The sequence below is a fragment of the Tursiops truncatus genome, chromosome 11 (genome assembly GCF_011762595.2).
Source record: "Tursiops truncatus isolate mTurTru1 chromosome 11, mTurTru1.mat.Y, whole genome shotgun sequence".
Classification (NCBI taxonomy): Eukaryota; Metazoa; Chordata; class Mammalia; order Artiodactyla; family Delphinidae; genus Tursiops; species Tursiops truncatus.
In genome coordinates this window covers 51,078,639-51,098,972 of record NC_047044.1, presented here as the reverse complement: position 1 = coordinate 51,098,972, position 20,334 = coordinate 51,078,639, and the positions used below count along the sequence as shown (strand labels likewise).

General features: G+C 40.4%; 2 protein-coding genes across 12 annotated transcripts in view; one reads left to right on the top strand and one right to left on the bottom strand.

Annotated features, from left to right (window-relative positions):
- The window catches only part of WIF1 (WNT inhibitory factor 1), a 153,044-nt gene extending 137,515 nt beyond the window's left edge, over positions 1-15,529 (bottom strand). Inside the window, exon 1 of the mRNA XM_019952307.3 lies at positions 15,425-15,529. The gene's annotated coding sequence lies outside the window, so the exon portion shown is untranslated. The remainder of the gene's footprint in view (positions 1-15,424) is intronic.
- LEMD3 (LEM domain containing 3) overlaps positions 15,041-20,334 on the top strand; it is an 84,379-nt gene continuing 79,085 nt past the window's right edge. For 8 of the 11 annotated variants that reach the window (XR_002179892.3, XR_002179890.3, XR_002179893.3 and 5 more), the window contains exon 1: positions 15,075-16,690. Coding sequence is in view for 7 of the 11 variants with exons in the window: in XM_019952303.3 (XP_019807862.2) it covers positions 15,124-16,690 (1,567 nt within the window). In the remaining 4 variants the exon portion in view is untranslated. Of the gene's footprint in view, positions 16,691-20,334 lie in introns of all 11 variants that reach the window. The other 3 variants (XM_073788413.1, XM_019952306.3, XM_019952299.3) reach the window with 3 other exon arrangements.

Here is a 20,334-nt window from a genome sequence, read left to right as displayed (position 1 = left end):
CTGTCACTGTTTGCAGATGACATGATACTATACATAGAGAATCCTAAAGATGCTACCAGAAAACTACTAGAGCTAATCAATGAATTTGGTAAAGTAGCAGGATACAAAATTAATGCACAGAAATCTCTTGCATTCCTATACACTGATGATGAAAAATCTGAAAGAGAAATTAAGGAAATATTCCCATTTACCATTGCAACAAAAAGAATAAAATACCTAGGAATAAACCTACCTAAGGAGACAAAAGACCTGTATGCAGAAAACTATAAGACACTGATGAAAGAAATTAAAGATGATACAAACAGATGAAGAGATACACCATTGTTCTTGGATTGGAAGAATCAACATTGTGAAAATGACTCTACTACCCAAAGCAATCTACAGATTCAATGCAATCCCTATCAAACTACCAGTGGCATTTTTCACAGAACTAGAACAAAATATTTCACAATTCGTATGGAAACACAGAAGACCCCGAAGAGCAAAAGCAATCTTGTGAAAGAAAAACGGAGCTGGAAAAATCAGGCTCCCTGACTTCAGACTATACTACAAAGCTACAGTAATCAAGACAGTATGGTACTGGCACAAAAACAGAAATATAGACCAATGGAACAGGATAGAAAGCCCAGAGATAAACCCACACACATATGGTCACCTTATTTTTGATAAAGGAGGCAAGAATATACATTGGAGAAAAGACAGCCTCTCCAATAATTGGTGCTGGGAAAACTGGGCAGCTACATGTAGAAGAATGAAATTAGAGCATTCCCTAATACCATACATAAAAATAAACTCAAAATGGATTAAAGACCTAAATGTAAGGCCAGACACTATAAAACTCTTAGAGGAAAACATAGGCAGAACACTCTACCACATAAATCAGAGGAAGATCCTTTTTGCCCCACCTCCTAGAGCAATGGAAATAAAAACAAAAAGAAACAAATGGGACCTAATGAAACTCAAAAGCTTTTGCACAGCAAAGGAAACCATAAACAAGATGAAAAGACAACCCTCAGAATGGGAGAAAATATTTGCAAATGAAGCAACTGACAAAGGATTAATTTCCAATATTTACAAGCAGTGCATGCAGCTCAATATCAAAAAAACAAACAACCCAATCCAAAAATGGGCAGAAGACCTAAATAGACATTTCTCCAAAGAAGATATACAGATTGCCAACAAACACATGAAAGAATGCTCAACATCATTAATCATTAGAGAAAAGCAAATCAAAACTACAATGAGATCTCACCTCACACCAGTCAGAATGGCCATCATCAAAAAATCTAGAAACAATAAATGCTGGATTGGGTGTGGAGAAATGGGAACTCTCTTGCACTGTTGGTGGGAATGTAAATTGATACAGCCACTATGGAGAACAGTATGGAGGTTCCTTAAAAAACAAAAATAGAAGTACCATACAACCCATTAATCCCACTACTGGGCATATACCCTGAGAAAACTATAATTCAAAAAGAGTCATGTACCACAACGTTCGTTGCAGCTCTATTTACAATAGCCAGGACATGGAAGCAACCTAATTGTCCATCGACAGATGAATGGATAAAGAAGATGTGGCACATATATACAATGGAATATTACTCAGCTATAAAAAGAAATGAAATTGAGTTATTTGTAGTGAGGTGGGTGGACCTAGAGTCTGTCACACAGAGTGATGTCAGAGAAAAACAAATACCGTATGCTAACACATATATATGGAAGCTAAAAAAAAAAAAAAAAAGTCATGTAAAACCTAGGGGCCGGACGGGAATAAAGACGCAGACCTACTAGAGAATGGACTTGACACAGCGTGGGGGAAGGGTAAGCTGGGCAAAGTGATAGAGTGGCATGGACATGTATACACTACCAAGTGTAAAACCGATAGCTAGTGGGAAGCAGCCGCATAGCACAGGGAGATCAGCTTGGTGCTTTGTGACCACCTAGAGAGGTGTGATAGGGAGGGTGGGAGGGAGACGCAAGAGGGAGGAGTTGTGGGGATATATGTATATGTATACCTGAATCACTTTCTTATAAACCAGAAACTAACATGCCATTGTAAAGCAATTATACTCTAATAAAGATGTTAAAAAAAAACAACAAAAAAGAACTCTTACCAAAGTGGATATAGAGGGAATATATCTCAACATAATAAAAGTCATTTGTGACAAATCCACAGCCAATATAATACTCAACAGTGAAAAGCTGTAAGCCTTCCCACTAAAACCTAGAACAAGACAAGAATACCCACTCTCACCACTTCAATTCAATATTGTATTGGAAGTCCTAGCCACAACAATCAGAGGAGAAACAGAAATAAAAGATATCCAAATTGAAAAGGAAGAGGTAAAATTGCCATTCTATGCAGATGACACGATACTATACATAGAAAACCCTAAAGACTCTACACAAAAAGTGCTAGAACTGATAAACGATTTCAGCAATGTAGCAGGATACCAATTTAGCATACAGAAAAATCGGTTGCATTTCTTTACACTAATGATGAAATATCAGAAAGGGACAGTAAAAAAAGCAATCCCTCTTATTTTTTTAAATTAATTTTTATTGGAGTATAGTTGACTTACAATGTTGTGTTAGTTTCTGCTGTACATCAAAGTGAATCAGTTATACATATACATATATCCACTATTTTTTAGATTTTTTAGCCCAGAAATAAACCCACACACCTATGGTCAATTAATGTTTTACAAAGTGGGCAAGAATATACAACGGAGGAAAGAGTCTATTCAGCAATGGTGTTGGAAAAGCTGGACAGCCGCGTGTAAATCAATGAAGTTAGAACACTCCTTTGCAGCATACACAAAAATAAAAAAGTGGCTTAAAGACTTAAATATAAGACACGACACCATAAAACTCCTAGGAGAGAACACATGCAAAACATTCTCTGACATAAACCATAGCAATGTTTTCTTAGGTCAGTCTCCCAAGGCGATAGAAATAAAAGCAAAAATAAATGAATGGGGCCTAATCAAACTTACAAGCTTTTGCACAGCAAAGGAAACCATAAGCAAAACAATAAGACAACCTACGGACTAGGAGAAAAATATTTGCAAACGATATGACCGACAAGGGGTTAATTTCCAAAATATACAAACAGCTCGTAGACTAAAAGCAAACAACCCAGTCAAAAAAACGGGCAGAAGACCTAGACATTTCTCCAAAGAAGACATGCAGATGGCCAAAAGGGGATTATCAGATACAAACTACTGTATATAAAATAGATAAACAACAAGACAACAAGGTCCTACTGTATAGCACAGGGGAAAAAAAATATATATATATAGCAATCACTTTGCTGTACACCAGAAACTAACACAACATTGTAAATCAACTACACTTCAATAAAAAAAAATCAGTCCATTATTGTGATACCTTTACTAGTTAAGAGTCCTCCTTTGCATTTATGTTAGACTTGCTTTCAGCCCACATTTCAATTCTTCTTCCCCAAATGGCATAGGTATGGTGTTCATGTCCTATGAGTCCAATTTCAATTACTTTTACATCAGACCATTTTGAAGTAGAAATATTCGTCTATATTTAGCCTTGCTGTTCATTTTTCTATTAGTCACTTTTTTTTTTGGCCGGGATTTTAGTTCCCCCACCAGGGATTGAACCTGGGCCACAGCAGTGAAAGCACTGAATCTTAACCTTTGGACAGCCAGGGAATTCCCCTATTAGTTACTTCTTATGTTTCATAGTTGTAGAGTGCAAAAAATGATTGTGGGATGAATGGGCGTGTGAGGTGGTGATGGTCATGCAGATAACTTGTTATTAGTAATTCCAAGTGACTCTTTAAGAAAGTGGTGGGTCATAGTCTTTCTTCTCCTTTTATATTTTGTAAAAAATTTATTGTTTTTACACTATTGTGGAACAAATATAATAGCAGTTTTATGCTTTGCAATTTATATTGCTAATTTCATGAACTTTTTGAAATTCTATAATATTTCTCGCAGCTATGAGTGTTGTCTCCCTCTGTGACACTGAGTCAAAATGCTATGACATTAGAGGGAGAGACTCATGTTCCAGCTCTGCCCCCACCCCCCACTTCTTCTCTCTGCCATTGAAAAGTCTGTCAATTGGCAAATCCCATCCTCCTGCTCCCATTTCCCCTCCCAACACCATCCACAGATCCTGGTGCTATCTTCTGGAGACACAGAGATTTAAACTAAGTTTAACCTAAAAAAACCCTTCACATACATGAAATATATCCCAAATTCAAAATATATCCTAAATCCTATCACTTCTCTTTTCCTCCACTGCCACCACTCTGGTCCAAACAACATCAGCTCTTGCCTGATTATTTCAGTAACCTGATTTGTCTCCATGCTTCCACCCTAGCCCCACCCCCAACAGCCTATTTTGCAACATAACTCCCAGAATGATGCCTCAAAAACACGTGAGATACAGTCACTCCTCTATCTAAAATCCTCCACATGGCTCCCCAACTCACGCAGAAACTGGACAAGGTCTTTGCAGTCACCTAGAAGGCCCTACCTAATCTGACATGTAGTAACCACTCAATAAATTTTAGTTGAGTGAATGAATAAATTTAGAGAACACTTAATTCTCCTTATTTTCAAATTAATGCCCGAGTTCCTAAAAAGTTCCTCAATGGCTCAAATGGCTTCCAGACTTCCATTCTGGTCAGCCTCTTATACGAACTTCAGGTTTTTAGTGTCCTTCTTAAAATGTGGCACCAAGGGGCTTCCCTGGTGGCGCAGTGGTTGAGAGGCCCGCGTATCGAAAAAAAATAAAAAGTGGCACCAAGATTAACATGGTGATACAATTTTAGCATAACCAGCGAATTTCACTACATACATCCTTTTATCACTGTCACGTAGGGTTACAGTAGCTTTTCTGGCAGCCGTGTCATAACATTGAAGCCATTCTGTTTTTAATGAACGAAAATTCCCATGTCTTCACCCAGAAATCGATGTTAATTCAAATCTACTCATCTTTGCATTTGCGCAGTTGGTATCTTGAAACAATGTAAGGACTGACCAAAAATTACTTCTTTCATAGAATTTGATTCTTTTTGTTCAAAGACATTTGCATCGATGCTTCTAATTGCTCAGTTTTGCTACTATGGCAACACTGTTAGTTGTTACTATTTTTTCAGCCATTACATTTTCCATCATCAGCCTGTCCCCCTTGTCTTCCAACTGGTATGCACCTCAAAAGTGTTGTTGTTGTTTTGTTTTGTACTTTTGCTGAGATTATTTTGCTAGATATTTAAATATTTCTCCTGATATGATTAATTATTGAAAGAAAAATTAAATAGAATTCAGAAGACCTAGGTACTATCACATGTACTAGCTTTGTGATCTTGGAGAAGTGAATGAAACTCTATGCCTCAATTTCATTGCCTATATAAAGTGAGAATTATAATAACTTGCTTCTGCCATTCAATAGGGTTGTTCAGTGAGATCATGGCAGTGACAAAGGAGTATTGATATAAAATAAGAAAAATGGCCAGAGACCCTTAACCAAGTTACAATCAGACAAATGTCTTCTCTTTTTTATTTAATATAAATTTATTTATTTATTTATATTTTATTTTTGGCTGCGTTGGGTCATCATTGCTGCTCATGGGCTTTCTCTAGTTGCGGTGAGTGGGGGCTACTCTTCGTTGAGGTGTGTGGGCTTCTCATTGCGGTGGCTTCTCTTACTGCAGAGCACGGGCTCTAGGCACATGGGTTTCAGTCATTGTGGCACACGGGCTCAGTAGTTGTGGCTCGCGGGCTGTAGAGCACAGGCTCATTAGTTGTGGCGCACGGGCTTAGTTAATCCGCGGCATGTGGGATCTTCCCGGACTAGGGCTCGAACCCGTGTCCCCTGCACTGGCAGGTGGATTCTTAACCACTGCACCACCAGGGAACTCCTAAGCTTCTTCTCTTATCCTGTTACTTTTTTCCCCCTTAAAATATAGCTCCATAGTATAGAGAGCTGGTCTGAGGATGCCTGCGTTCTAACCTTCATTTTCTCACTAACTAGTTGAGGCACCTTGGACAAATAATATAACCTGCTAGGCTTTATTTTTTTTAATTAATTAATTAATTAATTAATTAATTTATTTATTTATTTTTTGCGGTACGCGGGCCTCTCACTGTTATGGCCTCTCCCGTTGCGGAGCACAGGCTTCGGACGCGCAGGCTCAGCGGCCATGGCTCACGGGCCCAGCCGCTCCACGGCATGTAGGGATCTTCCTGGACGGGGGCACGAACCTGCGTCCCCTGCATCAGCAGCCGGACTCTCAACCACCGTGCCACCAGGGAAGCCCTAGGCTTTATTTTTTTAACCTAAAAACAATAGGATTTGCCTACATACTTTCTAAGATCCCTCTCAGCTTTTGAATTTTTGAAAAGCTGTCATGCTGGCCCACACTCAAGAATAACACAAATCTTACTTGCACATTTGTCTTCATTAAGGTACATGTCTGGTGGCTTTTATAATGACTAAGATACTCATGCTGCATTTCAAATAGGAGCAGAGGTGCAGGGCCTATAAGAGCTAAAGCCTTTTAAGAGTCCTAAAACACCAAATTGAAATCAAGAAGTTTAGGTAAGTAATTAAAGAACCACTTGGGCTCAACTAGAAAGAATTTTCCACTTACTGAATATAAGTTTTGTAGCTCAGACCCCACCCAAAAACCATGGGTACTAAAGACTTTAATAACAATAATGCATCTTGTTTAAATATAGTTAATCTTTTCATAAGAAGTTTAAATGATTCAGACATTAGCCATCAATTACTTCTTTCCTTTAGAAAAAATGCACCACTTGGACTTTTACACAAAAATGTCAAAATGCTAAGAAGGGAACATAAGTTAATACGAACGAAGAAGAGAAAGATGAGTTGGGACCTTACCTCAGATTCTTTTACAAAGCTAATTTTTATTAAAAACGTGATTAAAAATTTAAAACGATTAAAGCAAAATTCATATTATATTATTCATAATCCCACTACTGTATGAAACTTTATAAACATTTATTAGTTTTTAATTTAGTTTTACTTAATTTAGTTTAATTAGTTATAAATTTGCTCAGATTTATATTTGAGTCCCTTAACGTTGGGGCAATAATCAACTTTAGGGCTTCATGGGAAGAGTCCATTACCCACGGGGAGGGTAGATGAGGAGAATCTTCGGAAATTTGGCTTAGCACCTTCCAAGACATCACGTTCTTAGTTTTTCTCCATCTCACACACCACCAGCTTGTTTTTAGTCTCCTCTGCAGGTTTCGTGTTATCTTCTCATCCCCTAAATGTTGCAGTACTTCAGGGCTCAGTTCCCTTACATTTTCTCTTTTCTATCTAGTTATTTTCCATGGCTTTAAATTCCATCCATATGCTGCTGATACTCATATTTATAACTTTAGCCCAGACTCATAATACATCTGTTTATCAGACTCTTTTACTTGGAAATCCCAAACATAACAAATCCAAATGAATCTCTTGACTCCCCCCGAAAAATATTGTATCTCCCGGCTGCCACATCTCAGTAAATAACAACTCCTTTCTTCTGGATACTCAGCCCCCAAAACTTGGAGTCATTCTTGACTCCTTTCCATCATATCTAACATCCAATCTGTAAATCCTGCTTAGTTCTACCTTTAAAATATATTCAGAATCCCAATGCTTCTTACTTCCACCCCCTACTACTATGTTCCAACCCATAATCTTGTTCACCTGGATTTTTGCAATAGCCTCCTAACTTATCTCTTTTCTTTCCTTTTCCTCTCCTAAAGTCTATTCTCAACACAACAGGTCTTACAAGTAAATTAGATCACGTTGCTCTGTTCCTCAAAACCCTACTTTGGTTTCTCATCTCACCCAGAGTGAAATCCAAAGTACTTACCATCGCCTAAAAGACCTTACAAGATCTCCATTCTTTCTCCACCGCTGTTCTGACCTCGTCTTCCATGGCTCATGCCCCACCCCACCCCTCTTCACCAGCCATGTTGGTCTCCTTTCTGTGAAAGCAGGATCCCACCTTGCACATTCTCACTCTGGGTTTTTGTCCTTACCATTCCCTTCAGATGCCTACACAAATGGCCCTTTATCAGAAAGGTCTTCCTAACCACCCACATGAGATAGCATCATCCACCTGTCACCTTTACGCCCTATCCCATTTACCTTGTTTTGTTTTTCTTCTTAGCACCTATCATTAGCTGACCCGTTACATGTTATTTGTTAATGTCTATATTCTTGAGCTAAAATGTAAAGTCTATGATGTTATTTTGTTCACTGTAGTATCTCCATCACCTAGAACAATGTTTGGCCCACAATAAGCACTCAATAAATATTTGTTGAACAAGTGAATGAACAAACCCAGTAGTCTTAATTAGAGACTTGACAAAATACACATGAGCAACTGAAAAGTTGGCATGACATTCATTGATTTGATATAGGGAAAATGCCTGAATTGGAGTTACATACATCTGAATTGCACAACTAAAATACTGATCAAAAATGTAAGTTGCAGGGCTTCCCTGGTGGCGCAGTGGTAAAGAATCCGTCTGCCCATTCAGGGGAGACGGGTTCAAGCCCTGGTCTGGGAAGATCCCACGTGCTGCGGAATAACTAAGTCAGTGCACCACAAATACTGAGCCCACGTGCCACAACTACTGAAGCCCATGCACCTAGAGCCCATGCTCCGCAACAAGAGAAGCCACCACAATGAGAAGGCTACCTACTGCAATGAAGAGTAGCCCCGCTCACCACAACTAGAGAAAGCCCGTGCGCAGCAACGAAGGCCCAATGCAGCCAAAAAAAAAAAAAGAAGAAGAAATGTTCCTCATGTATGGGTGGCCAGAAATATCTTATTTAGAGGCAAGCAGGGGTCAGGAACAAGTTTCAGTCATGAGTGATGGGAGACAAAGCTTTCCATCCCATCAACAAAAACTAAAAGTGGTCCTCTCCCCGTTATCCCTTCTCTCCATGCTTAAGCTTCTGGGAAGGATGGATAAGAAACATCAAAGGATACATAACCCAAAGTTTGAAAGTATTATAAAACACAAACCTGATGATTCTCTATGCCTATCTCCTATGAAGTTCCTGTATAACAAATAAAACAACACTAAAGGATTGCATTGAAAAGAATAGATAATCATAAACTGAGGCGTTCAGATCTCTTTACCATTGCTTATATGATGTGGGACAGAAAACTTTGGTGTTAAGATGCCTTTTGCTGCTTAAGGAAACCAAATCTCTAGAGCAGTCTGGGTCATAAGCCTCTTTACAGGTGTATTCCTTAAACTGCATGCTGAATTTGTAGACTCACATTTCTCTCCTATTTCTAGATAACCCTATACGAGTCTTATCCCTAATGTATTTCTTCTTTGTGTGTCACCTGCAAGTCTTTCTAATACTATTTTGTGACATGTGGTATCACTTAATAAACCAGGAGCTTGGAGAGATGCAAATTTCAATCAGACACAGATCCTTATCTCAAAGAACATGAGAAATTAGGCAAGTATATAAATAAGTCTAATAAAAATGTACAATAAGAAGTATTATACGAAAGTACTTTCAGAAAGTTTTGAATTTGTAAGAGACCTTAATGGTCAAGTATTCTTACTTCTTCATTTTACAGATGAAGAAACTAAAAGAGAAAAGGTTAAGTGACTCATTCTGTGAAGTACAGTCAACTCATATGAGGTATTGTGGTGGGCTGGAAAGAACAGTGAACTTAGGGTGAGACAATCTAGGAATGATTTTGGACCTCATCTAGTAAGCTCTCATAAAGAACAAATGATCAAACTTTCTTAAGCCTTAGTTTTCTCCTCTACAGAACAAGGATTATAATTGCTTGCCTATTAGGGTTGGTGGAAAGATCAAATGAGATCATGAAAAGGTGCTATTGATTATGAGGCAATTTAAAAAATGTAAAATATTACTACAATTAACTGCAGAACTGGAAATAGAACTCAAATCTTGCAACTTTTAGACACTTGTCCCTCACATATTAATGTGAAATACTCTCTACGACTCCCAGTACATGATTTAGCAATTCACCTTCTTGCACAGAGTAGATTATAATTATCAATCATATGTATGTTGTTTACTGGAGTTGTATGACCGTTCCTTACCTGTTTGAGTTATATACAGAAAAATAAAACAGATGCTCTTGCTATGAAACTTTCTCGGCTAATTCTCACAACAACATAGGATAAGAATTTTATCTAACATTTCTCAATACCATGTTGTATTTTCAGCCTGTTTATTCTGGCTTCTTCCTTAGAATCACTGTTAGTGTTGAATAAAAGTTAAGCAATTAAAAAGGAAAATAAACATCAGGAACTTTGTAGCTTGAACTAGTGAAGACATCCTTGAGGCACTTTAAGAGAAGTTAAGTGATACCATCATTATGATATTGTGTTACTTCTTTGATCTGCTAAAAAGTTAAGTGAAATAATCAGTTTATATTTCTGAGCTTTCTTTCTAGTTGTTGCATGTAGAAATAAAACTAAGAAATAGGTCAATTGTAAATTCTTTTGTCCTCTTCCTCACCTCATTACAGACTACTCCCTCTTTAGGATGGGTGAGAAAAGAGGGAGCTAAGTTTATTTTTACACATATTACTGTATGAATTAAGAAAGGTATTCAAGAAGTGGTGTGCTATAGTGGAGAGAACATGAAATTTGGACTCTGAGGTCATAGGTTTCAGTTTTCCATCTGGTTCTTGAGACTTGAATCAAGTAACTTTTCTAACCTCAGTTTCCTTATTTGTAAAAGATGAAAACTAATAAAACCTACTCTTTGGATTGTCAAAGGAATTATATGGTATTCCCCAAATAATTAAAAGACAGCTAAAAAGATGCATATCATCTTTGGAAGAGAAAATAAAATTGAAATCACTTTCTAAAATGAGGCACATGAATATAAAGTCAGAAAATTTAGATGGCATTAGAAATGGGATTAATGTTTTAAATATATGCTATGGAGCCCTAAACACTTGCTATAGTTGGGACACAAAATTGAGTATGAACTTCCTAGCTGTCATCTCAAACAGGGAAACATGGCAAGTCAGCAAACCAACAGCATCCATCCATAAGGTTAAAAACAAATTAGTAGTTTTGTGATTCCTCAAAAAGTGAAATATACAATTACCATATGAACTGAAATTCCTAGGTACACACCCAAAATGATTGAAAACAGGTATTCAAACAGATACTTGTGCATCAGTGTACATCTTGTACATCACAGCAGCATTATTCACAATAGCAAAAGGTAGAAACCACCAAAATTCCCATCAATGGATGAATTATCTACAAAATGTAGTATATCCTTACTAGGAAATACTATGCAGCCATAAAAAAGAAATGAAGTACTGACACATGCTACATCCTGATGAATTTCAAAATGCTAAGTGAAAGGAGTCAGACACAAAAGGTCACATTATCATATGAGTCCATTTATATGAAATATCCAGAATAGTTAAATCCATAGAGACAGGAAGCAGATTAGGTTGCCAGGGGCTGAAGAGGGGGAGAAATAGGGAACACCTGCATAATAGGTATGGGGTCTCCTTTGGGAATGTTGAAAATGTTTTGGAACTAGATAGAGGTGATGGTTGCACAACTTTGTAAATGTACAAAATGCCACCAATCGTGCACTTTTAAATGGTTAATTTTATGCTATGTGAATTTTACCTCAATAAAAAATAATGATAAATAGATTAAACAAAGCAAAACCAATCCAAAACCCAAATGAGTTGTCTGGAAAAGTACAACTATTTCTAATACTGAGGCCTGAAAGGACATTCTCTAAGGAAGTAAACACTTAACAATATCTGTGAACATAATGCTGAGTGTCATATCATTCTTTAGAAGGTCCTTCAATAAAGGCTGATGTCCTGACTATGAAGGGAAATATGGCAATAGGTATTTTAACTGGGAACCAGGGGGAGTATGGTGTTAGCAATGTGGCCCAAGCTTCACTGGTCTCTGACCAGCAGGCTTAAGGCAGAGAGAATATTAAAAACATATAGAGGAAGAGATAGACTGCCTATCCTTCTATAATCCTTCAGAAATGTTTCCCTTAGTCAAAATTTTGAAAGCTGTAGAGCAGGAGTGAGTTTGAGATTGCATTCCCTGTAGACCATGGGTGCAGGTTGCTAATTTAGAGGCTTGTGCTTTAAAAGCTAGCCAATCTGGAAGCAGGAGTAAGATCCATTGGTAAATGAGGAGAACTTTGGAAGCAGGTAGTGACAGTGCTGGGTCAGTGAAGGTTCTCCTGAGAAAGTATAAGATCTGCTCAAACACTCAAAGGGTAATTATAACCCCACATATTTCCATGCAATAAATCATGCCCTCAGTATCTTTAAGGAGAAAAGGTTTCTTGTAGACTCCATGAGACCTTGTATATAAAATCTCTTTGTAAAGTATAAAGTTTATACCAATTGTAGTTTTCATTGTTGTGACTATCTGGCTATAATACCTAGCATGTAAACAATGTATTTGAACAGAATTTTCACATACATTCATTCATTATTTTTAACAGATACTTATTGAATATTAATTGTGTGCCCAAGAAGGACAGACAATATTATCATCATTTTAGAAAAGAATAAATTGAGGTTCTGAGAACCTAAGATTTTCCCTAAGTCCCATAACTTGGAGACTCCAGACCTTTGGTTCCTAGTTCATTCCAAATCTTTCTGCCCCCAAGGGCTAAAACGACTATGGTTGCCAAACCCCTTTGTCTTCATTAATTACTAAATGGGATTATTTGATGCCTTGGGCAAAGGTTTACCATTTCTACTTCTGTCTGTGCAGTGGTATTTTCCTTAACTGCTGTTACATGGAGTTCTCTCTCAGAAGCCATGCTACCAAACACACACACAATGCTTGGCTGCGCATTACTGGCTAACATTTGAATGTACATTGTGTGTTAGGTGTGGTGCTAAGAATTATGCGGACATATTCTCATTTAATCCTTAAAATAGCTTTCTGGGGCTTCCCTGGTGGTGCAGCGGTTGAGAGTCCGCCTGTCGATGCAGGCGACATGGGTTCGTGCCCCGGTCTGGGAAGATCCCACATGCCGCAGAGCGGCTAGGCCTGTGAGCCATGGCCGCTGAGTCTGCGCGTCCGGAGGCTGTCTCCGCAACAGGAGAGGCCACAGCAGTGAGAGGCCCGCGTACCGCAAAAAAAAAAAAGCCTTCTGAGGAAGGTTCATCATCTCTCTTTTGTTTATACAGAAACTAAGGCTCAGAAAGATTAAATAACTTGCCCTAAGTCCCAGGCAGAAATATAAATGGTCTTCAAATCCTTATAGGATATCAAAAGATTCCTGAAAATCAGAGGCTGACTTCTATGATTCCTACCTGGAGAGTCAGTAGGGTGTGGAACAAATGTTGAAAGTAAGCGACAGGGCTGGGTCCCCATGCAGTTTTGCTTAACTTCAGACTCACAGCTTAACTCCTCTGCTATCCTGAGACACAGGTCTAATACGTTTATAATCATTTGATTCCCGACCCAGACAATTATGGTAATAAATTTGGGGTCATTATCATCGTAGTGGCTAAAATTTTCTATGTCAAGCACTTTTTAAAGTACTTAACAGTCCTAGAATTGAGGAATATTTGTAGATTTTAAAGGACAAAGGATAATAAAGGACAATAAGGATAAGGATAATAAAGGATGATAAAGGACAAGGAAGTGCCCAGACGGCACTTCCGTAAGAGTATTTTTGAGGAGACAGCAAGCTTTTGCTAAGAAAAGTCAAAAGTTCAGGTTACTGAGCATTATTCTGCTGTTGGATTCAGGATGTTGAAAAGCTAGCATCTATGCTTTTGACTAACATATTTTTCCGTTCAGATGTGTATAACGTAATAGGGAAAAATAATTTATTTGACAAAAATTATCATAGCGTGCCAGATATTGTGCTAGGTGCTGCCATGTAGCTGCTAGGGTTTAAGTATTCAAGAAGTGTCAGCTCTGCCAGTGTTGGAGGAAAAGGGAAGCGATCTTTACCAAACTGGGAAAATTTCATCTGAGATTCATTTCCTAGTCTATAAATGAGGGGGTTGGATATCCAGGTCTTAATCGTTTCTGTTTTTTGACTGTGTGTGAAGGTTTCTCCTCTTCATCTGTCACTACTCCCATGTCAAAATATTCATCTCACACTATCCTACATTTGCAATTCATTAATTAGTTCAACAAACGTTTACTGAACGTGCCTGAAGTGTCAGGCACTAAAGGGGTGAAGCAAGGTTCCTCTGCTCATAAAGCTTACAGTTCAAAGGGATAAGAAAATAAATAAATTAAAAATTAGGAAAACAAATGCATAAAAATATTAACAATAAATAAATAACTATAGGTTGAAAAGGTCTTAAGAAGGAAATAAGCAGGATGGCACGTTCTCTTTTTTTTCAGTCATATAATGTGATTGGCTCTTTCAATTCCAAAAACGACGACCTATCAAGGTTATCAGATTTTAAAAGAGGAAAAACGATAATATCTTACAACTAACTAGGGAACGAATAGCCATTACTCTTGAAGTAAACTGTATCGGGGCTGGTTTACTCTATCTTTTCCTTGGAATGTTAGAGGAGAGGCTTCTCAAATGAGCAGCGAGAGTAACTCACTTTATTTTTTTTTTGGTAAGTCAGTCGGAAAGACAAAGCGAAAAGAGGGAACCAGGAGTCAGGGAAATTACCAATCGTCTGGCCATCAAGATTTCTTTAAGTCTCTAAGCTCCCCTTGGCAGCGGTAATCAAGATGAAAGAAAACCACTGCCATAAACTTCAGTTTTCCCTTCAATATTACTGCCCGGTGGCAGGAACCTGGGAAGAAGAGGTCAAGGTGTGGTTTGGCAAGAGGCAGTTCCCGGGAGAGGCGCTGGGAAGGGCAGGGCGGAGAACAGCCGGAGAAGGTGACAGAAAGGAAGGGGAAGAAGGCGCTGGCACCCCGAGGTGAAAGCGCAGAACTCTCTACCGCGCGCGACTCAGGTGGCCCTTTCCCGCTCAGGTGAGCTCCTCCCGTGCCTCCCATTGGCCAAGGCGCCAGTCGCGCTGGGAGGGCGACGCAGTCCGGTCTAGTTCAGGGTCTAGGGCGGCGCGTCACTTCCGGTAGCGCGGAGCTTGTAAAACACCCTGGAGAGAAAATGGCGGCAGCAACGGCTTCGGCGCCTCAACAGCTCTCGGATGAGGAGCTTTTCTCTCAGCTCCGCCGTTACGGCCTGTCTCCTGGCCCAGTGACGGAGAGCACCCGCCCGGTCTACCTCAAGAAGCTGAAGAAGCTTCGAGAGGAAGAGCAGCAGCAGCACCGGTCCGGGGGCCGCAGCACCAAGACGCGGAACAGTAATAACAATAACACGGCAACCGCCACGGTCGCCGCCGCGGGAGCAGCGGCGGCGGCCGTGGGGATGGGGGTCCGGCAGGTCTCAGGCGACCTCTCCTACTTACGGACTCCTGGAGGCTTGGGCCGGATCTCGGCTTCTGGCCCGGAGAGCCCCTTGGGAGGGCCCGGGGGCGCCTCGGCCGCCCCCACGGCTGGCAGCAAAGTACTGCTGGGCTTCAGCTCGGACGAGTCGGACGTGGAGGCCAGTCCCCGGGACCAGGCCGGCGGCGGGGGCGGCGGCGGCGGCTGCGGCGGCTGCGGCGGCGGGAGGAAAGACCGGGCTCCGCTCCAGTATCGCGGGCTCAAACCGACGTCGGCGCCCCTGGCCTCCAGCGAGGTGACTAACAGCAACTCGGCCGAGCGGAGAAAGCCCCACTCGTGGTGGGGGGCCAGGAGGCCGGCGGCTGCCGAGCTGCAGAGCCCGTCGGGGAGAGATGGGGCGGCGGATGACGGGGAGCAGGAGGGAGAGGACGGCGAGGATAGGGACCCGGAGGCCGAGGAGCCGCTGTGGTCCGGCCGGACCGTGAATGGCAGCCGGCTTCTCCCCTACAGCTGCCGGGAGAACTATTCGGACTCGGAAGAAGAGGAGGACGACGACGTGGCCTCCAGCAGACAGGTATTGAAGGACGACTCCCTTTCCCGGCATCGGCCCAGGCGGGGCCATAGTAAGCCTCTCTCTCCCCAGCCTGCGAAATCGGCCGGTGGCCGACTGGAGACCTCAGTTCAGGGAGGGGGAGGAATCGCGATGAATGACAGGGCGGCGGCCGCTGGGAGTCTAGACAGGAGCCGAAACGTCGAAGAGTCGTCGTCGTCGTCGGCGGCGGCGGCGGAGCAGGGAGGAGGGTTTGATCCCCCGGACTCCAGCCCCATTCCTAGATACCGCGTTAACGCTAAGAAACTGGCCCCTCTCCTGCAGCCACCGCTCGCGGACGTGGACTCAACCTTGGATTCGTCCACAGGCTCCCTTCTTAAAACCAATAATCATATCGGCGGTGTGGCCTTCGGCGTGGACTCCCCCAGGATTTTTTCCAACAGCCTCCCTCCCAGTGCGGCGGTGGCCGCCTCTGGTTCACTCAGGATCAATCACTCCAATCATACGGGCTCCAATCATACCTACCTGAAGAACACATATAACAAACCGAAGCTTTCCGAACCTGAGGAGGAACTTCTCCAGCAATTTAAACGGGAGGAGGTGTCCCCAACTGGGGGTTTCAGTGCCCACTACTTGTCGATGTTTCTCTTAACTGCTGCCTGCCTATTTTTCCTCATATTGGGACTGACTTACCTAGGAATGAGAGGGACAGGAGTCTCCGAGGATGGAGGACTCAGCAGTAAGTATTAAACCCCGTGGGGAAGGCAACAAAGGGAATGTTGTTAGTGGTCGGCTCTCACCGCACTGGGCGTTTTACCCGAGGTGACTTCTGTCTGCAAGAACATGGTTTAATAGTGAAACACAACAGATGGAGTGCATTCGTATCATCTTTCTTTAAGAAAGAACATGATTACCACGATAAGAATGATAATCCCATGGCTGGTCTTAAGATTTTTCTGTATGAAGTGTTGGGAAATTCAGAACATCTTATAAAAGAACAAAATATTACAAGCAAGTCTGGTAGTAAAATGCATTTATTTATACGTGTGACTTAAATTTTCTTTTGGCCTTAAATAACCATATGTGGAGTTGCCAATCCAATTACTCAACAGTTTGGAGGTATTTTGATTGTTTAGGGGCATCATAAACGCAGTGGGTTTTTTGTTTGTTTTTGTTTTCCCAAATTGAGTTGTGGTTCTAAAAGGCAATGTAAGATCTCTTGAAATTCTGGTTAAATGGTTTGTAGTATTAAGTATATGTGTAGGTGGTTCTGTAATTTCTTTAAAGTGAATGAATACAGATAGAAAGTAGGAAGGCATACCTCTACATTGATTTCCCAGCCCAAAGCACCTCCCCTTCCACCAGTGAAAAAAAATAGAGGTAGGGAACTGCAGGGGTTTGCAGTCAGGTTAATCTGGATTGGTCTCCAGGCCCTGCCTTTTACTTGCTAAATGTCTGTAGGCAGGTGTGTTCACTCATTCATTAAGCCAGCATCATCTGTGCTGTCCTTCAACACAGGAAGAAGATGAATACTGATGGCTTTGTGTTCTATGAAGGAAAGAAGGATGGAGTAATTGGTGTATTCTACTTTAGAGATAGAGAGAGTAGGAACTATTTGAAGTGAGCCCTGTAGCAGGAGAAGGCGACGGCCTTGTAGGAGACAGGAGAGCATTCTGGGCAGAGATTACAAGAGGAGGAGGAAAGGCCTTGAGTTGAGCAAGAGCCTTCCTGTAGGTTATAGTACCTTGAGCGAGGGGGAGTGAGCCAGGGTTTAAGCTTCCCTTGCAAAATCTGTAAAACGATGCTAATCTTGATTAGAATAATGCCTGGGAAGATTAAAAGAGAGAAAGTAAATTTAGTGCATGATGGACTGCTGAATACATAATTTCTCAATGTTAGGTCCTTCTCCCCTCCCCCTGCCCCCTGAAAATTCCTGCCCTTTTCACCCAACATGAATTCGCTGTATCATGATTTGTATTTATAAAATTGGCTTACTCTTATTTTATTTCAAAATAGTGAATGATGCAGTTAGCAGACTTAAAGAGTGGAGTGAAAATAGTGTAAGCTTTGGTTTGGTATGGCCAATTCTAAGGTAGTCAAATAATAGATTATGATATTCCTTAACTAGAGGATTTAGAAGAGGGCTGAAATCCAGCACGCACTGTAAATTGGTACCCTGGGAGCAAGAGTGATATATTGTATCCTGCCCCAGATATTGGAGAGAGACAAGAAGTAAGGTCACACTAGGAGTTATACTAGTAAAGTTCACATAAATGACATTACCCATGAGCAGTGCCTTCCTGCATGTTTGTTTCTCCAACAGAACTTGGTGTGTTCTGGCCCTTTTCTAAGAACTAAAGGCTTTGCACATATTATCACTCAATCTGCTCAACAACTCACAGAGGTAGATGGTGTCATCGTCACTCTAGAGATGAGGACAGTGAGACTCGAAGTTAAGAAATGTACCCACAGTTGAGCAGCTAGTGAGTGATAGGACTGAGATTTGGTTTCAGATTTTTTTTAACTATTAAGCCCATACTACTTTGGGTATTGTTTATAGAGAGCTTTCTAATAGGAAGCTTTTTTTTTTTTTTTTTTTTTTTTTTTTTTTTTTTTTTTGCGGTACGCGGGCCTCTCACTGTTGTGGCCTCTCCCGTTGTGGAGCACAGGCTCCGGACGCGCAGGCCCAGTGGCCATGGCTCACGGGCCCAGCCGTCCCGCGGCATGTGGCATCTTCCTGGACCGGGGCACGAACCCGTGTCCCCTGCATCGGCAGGCGGACTCTCAACCACTGCGCCACCAGGGAAGCCCTAGAGAGCTTTCTAAATAAGAGGATACTTTTATTAGAATTAAGGAAATAATTGAATACTTGGTAGGAATTACTGATGTGCACAATTCTCAACTAAGGTGACTTGTCACATCTTTCTTGTCACTATTAAGATGAATGGCTAATATTTTCTTATGTACCAAACTTTCAAATGGAATAGAAAGGGATAGGATTGCTAGGGCTTAGGTACCTTCCCTCCGCACCTCCACCATTGTGGAAGGAAGGAAATTATAAAGTGGTTTGCCCTTTAATAAATGGTAAATATGAGGTAGCTTGGGTGATGGAAAGAACAGTGGCTAAGAGGTAGAGGATCTGGGTCCTAGGACTTGTCAAAATGACCTTAGTCAAGTTAACTTCTGAGCCTCATTCTTATATATTAAATGGGACTAATAATTTCTGCTGTCTATGGGGTTGTTGTGAGGATCAAATGAGATAGTTTGTAAACAAGTTCAAAGTGATATTCAGAAGTTTAGATAAAATTTGTTGTATTCCTGGTAAACTACAGTATATATGTAAAGAGAAATAGTTAAGTCATTTCCCTAAATACTTAGTAATGTATTACTTACCTATTCAAAATTTAATTTTTATTAAATTCTATTAAATACACATTGTAGACATTGATACAGACATTTGAGTCAAAGTGTGATCAATCCTTAAATGTAATATATACTTGACCTATTGTGTATCCTGGTAGAAAGAAGTGCCTGTTAGTTCAGTTAGTTTGCACACCTAACGGTGAATAACTTCACTCCCTATATTTGTGTATTCTGAATCCTTTGTCATGTTATAATGGTTAGCCAGTGCTTAACTGTAGGGTTCATTGGTCAAATAGTGTGCTTAAGGAAATAGTTTTACTTTGAGTAATAATTTCACCAGAAGATTGTAGGTTATATGTGAGAATAAGCTTTAGTAAGCTTTCATTAGTTATCATTTAAATTATGTATAGCATATAATAGATTAGCCTTTTAAATAGTTCCTAATCATTTGTTCTTTAAAAACTTCTCATCAGTACCCTAATTTTATTAATTAAGTTACCTTTTATTAAATTACTATGAGTGTCTGCTTTCTCATCTGTAAAACTAGGGAGTTGGCTTAGATGATGTCTACGTTCTTTCCAGCTCTAAGGTTTAAAATTCTGACTTTGAACTGCCCTACCAAAACAGCTCAAGGATCAGCCTGCAGTCAGATTAGATCAAGACAACCCACCAAAAGAAAATAGAGAGGCAGAATAGATTAACTTTCTTAGGCTCATCTGATCATTATTAAAAGTTGTTTTTCAGTTACAAAAGACATGATTTTTGTAGAAAATTTGAATAGAGATCTATGAAGCAAAAAATGAATCAGTATTGTTTACCTCTCCTCCTAGTCTCACACTCACCCCTGGCATAAATAAGTTCAAATAATAAATTAGAACTTTCTTTATGCTTTTCATGTAAATACATGCATTCATATATATGTATGTGTGTGTGCACATACACATTTTCATTCAACAGTAGAGTGCCTGCTATGTGCCAAGCACTATTTTAAGCAGCAGGAATATGTGGAGAACAAGGCAG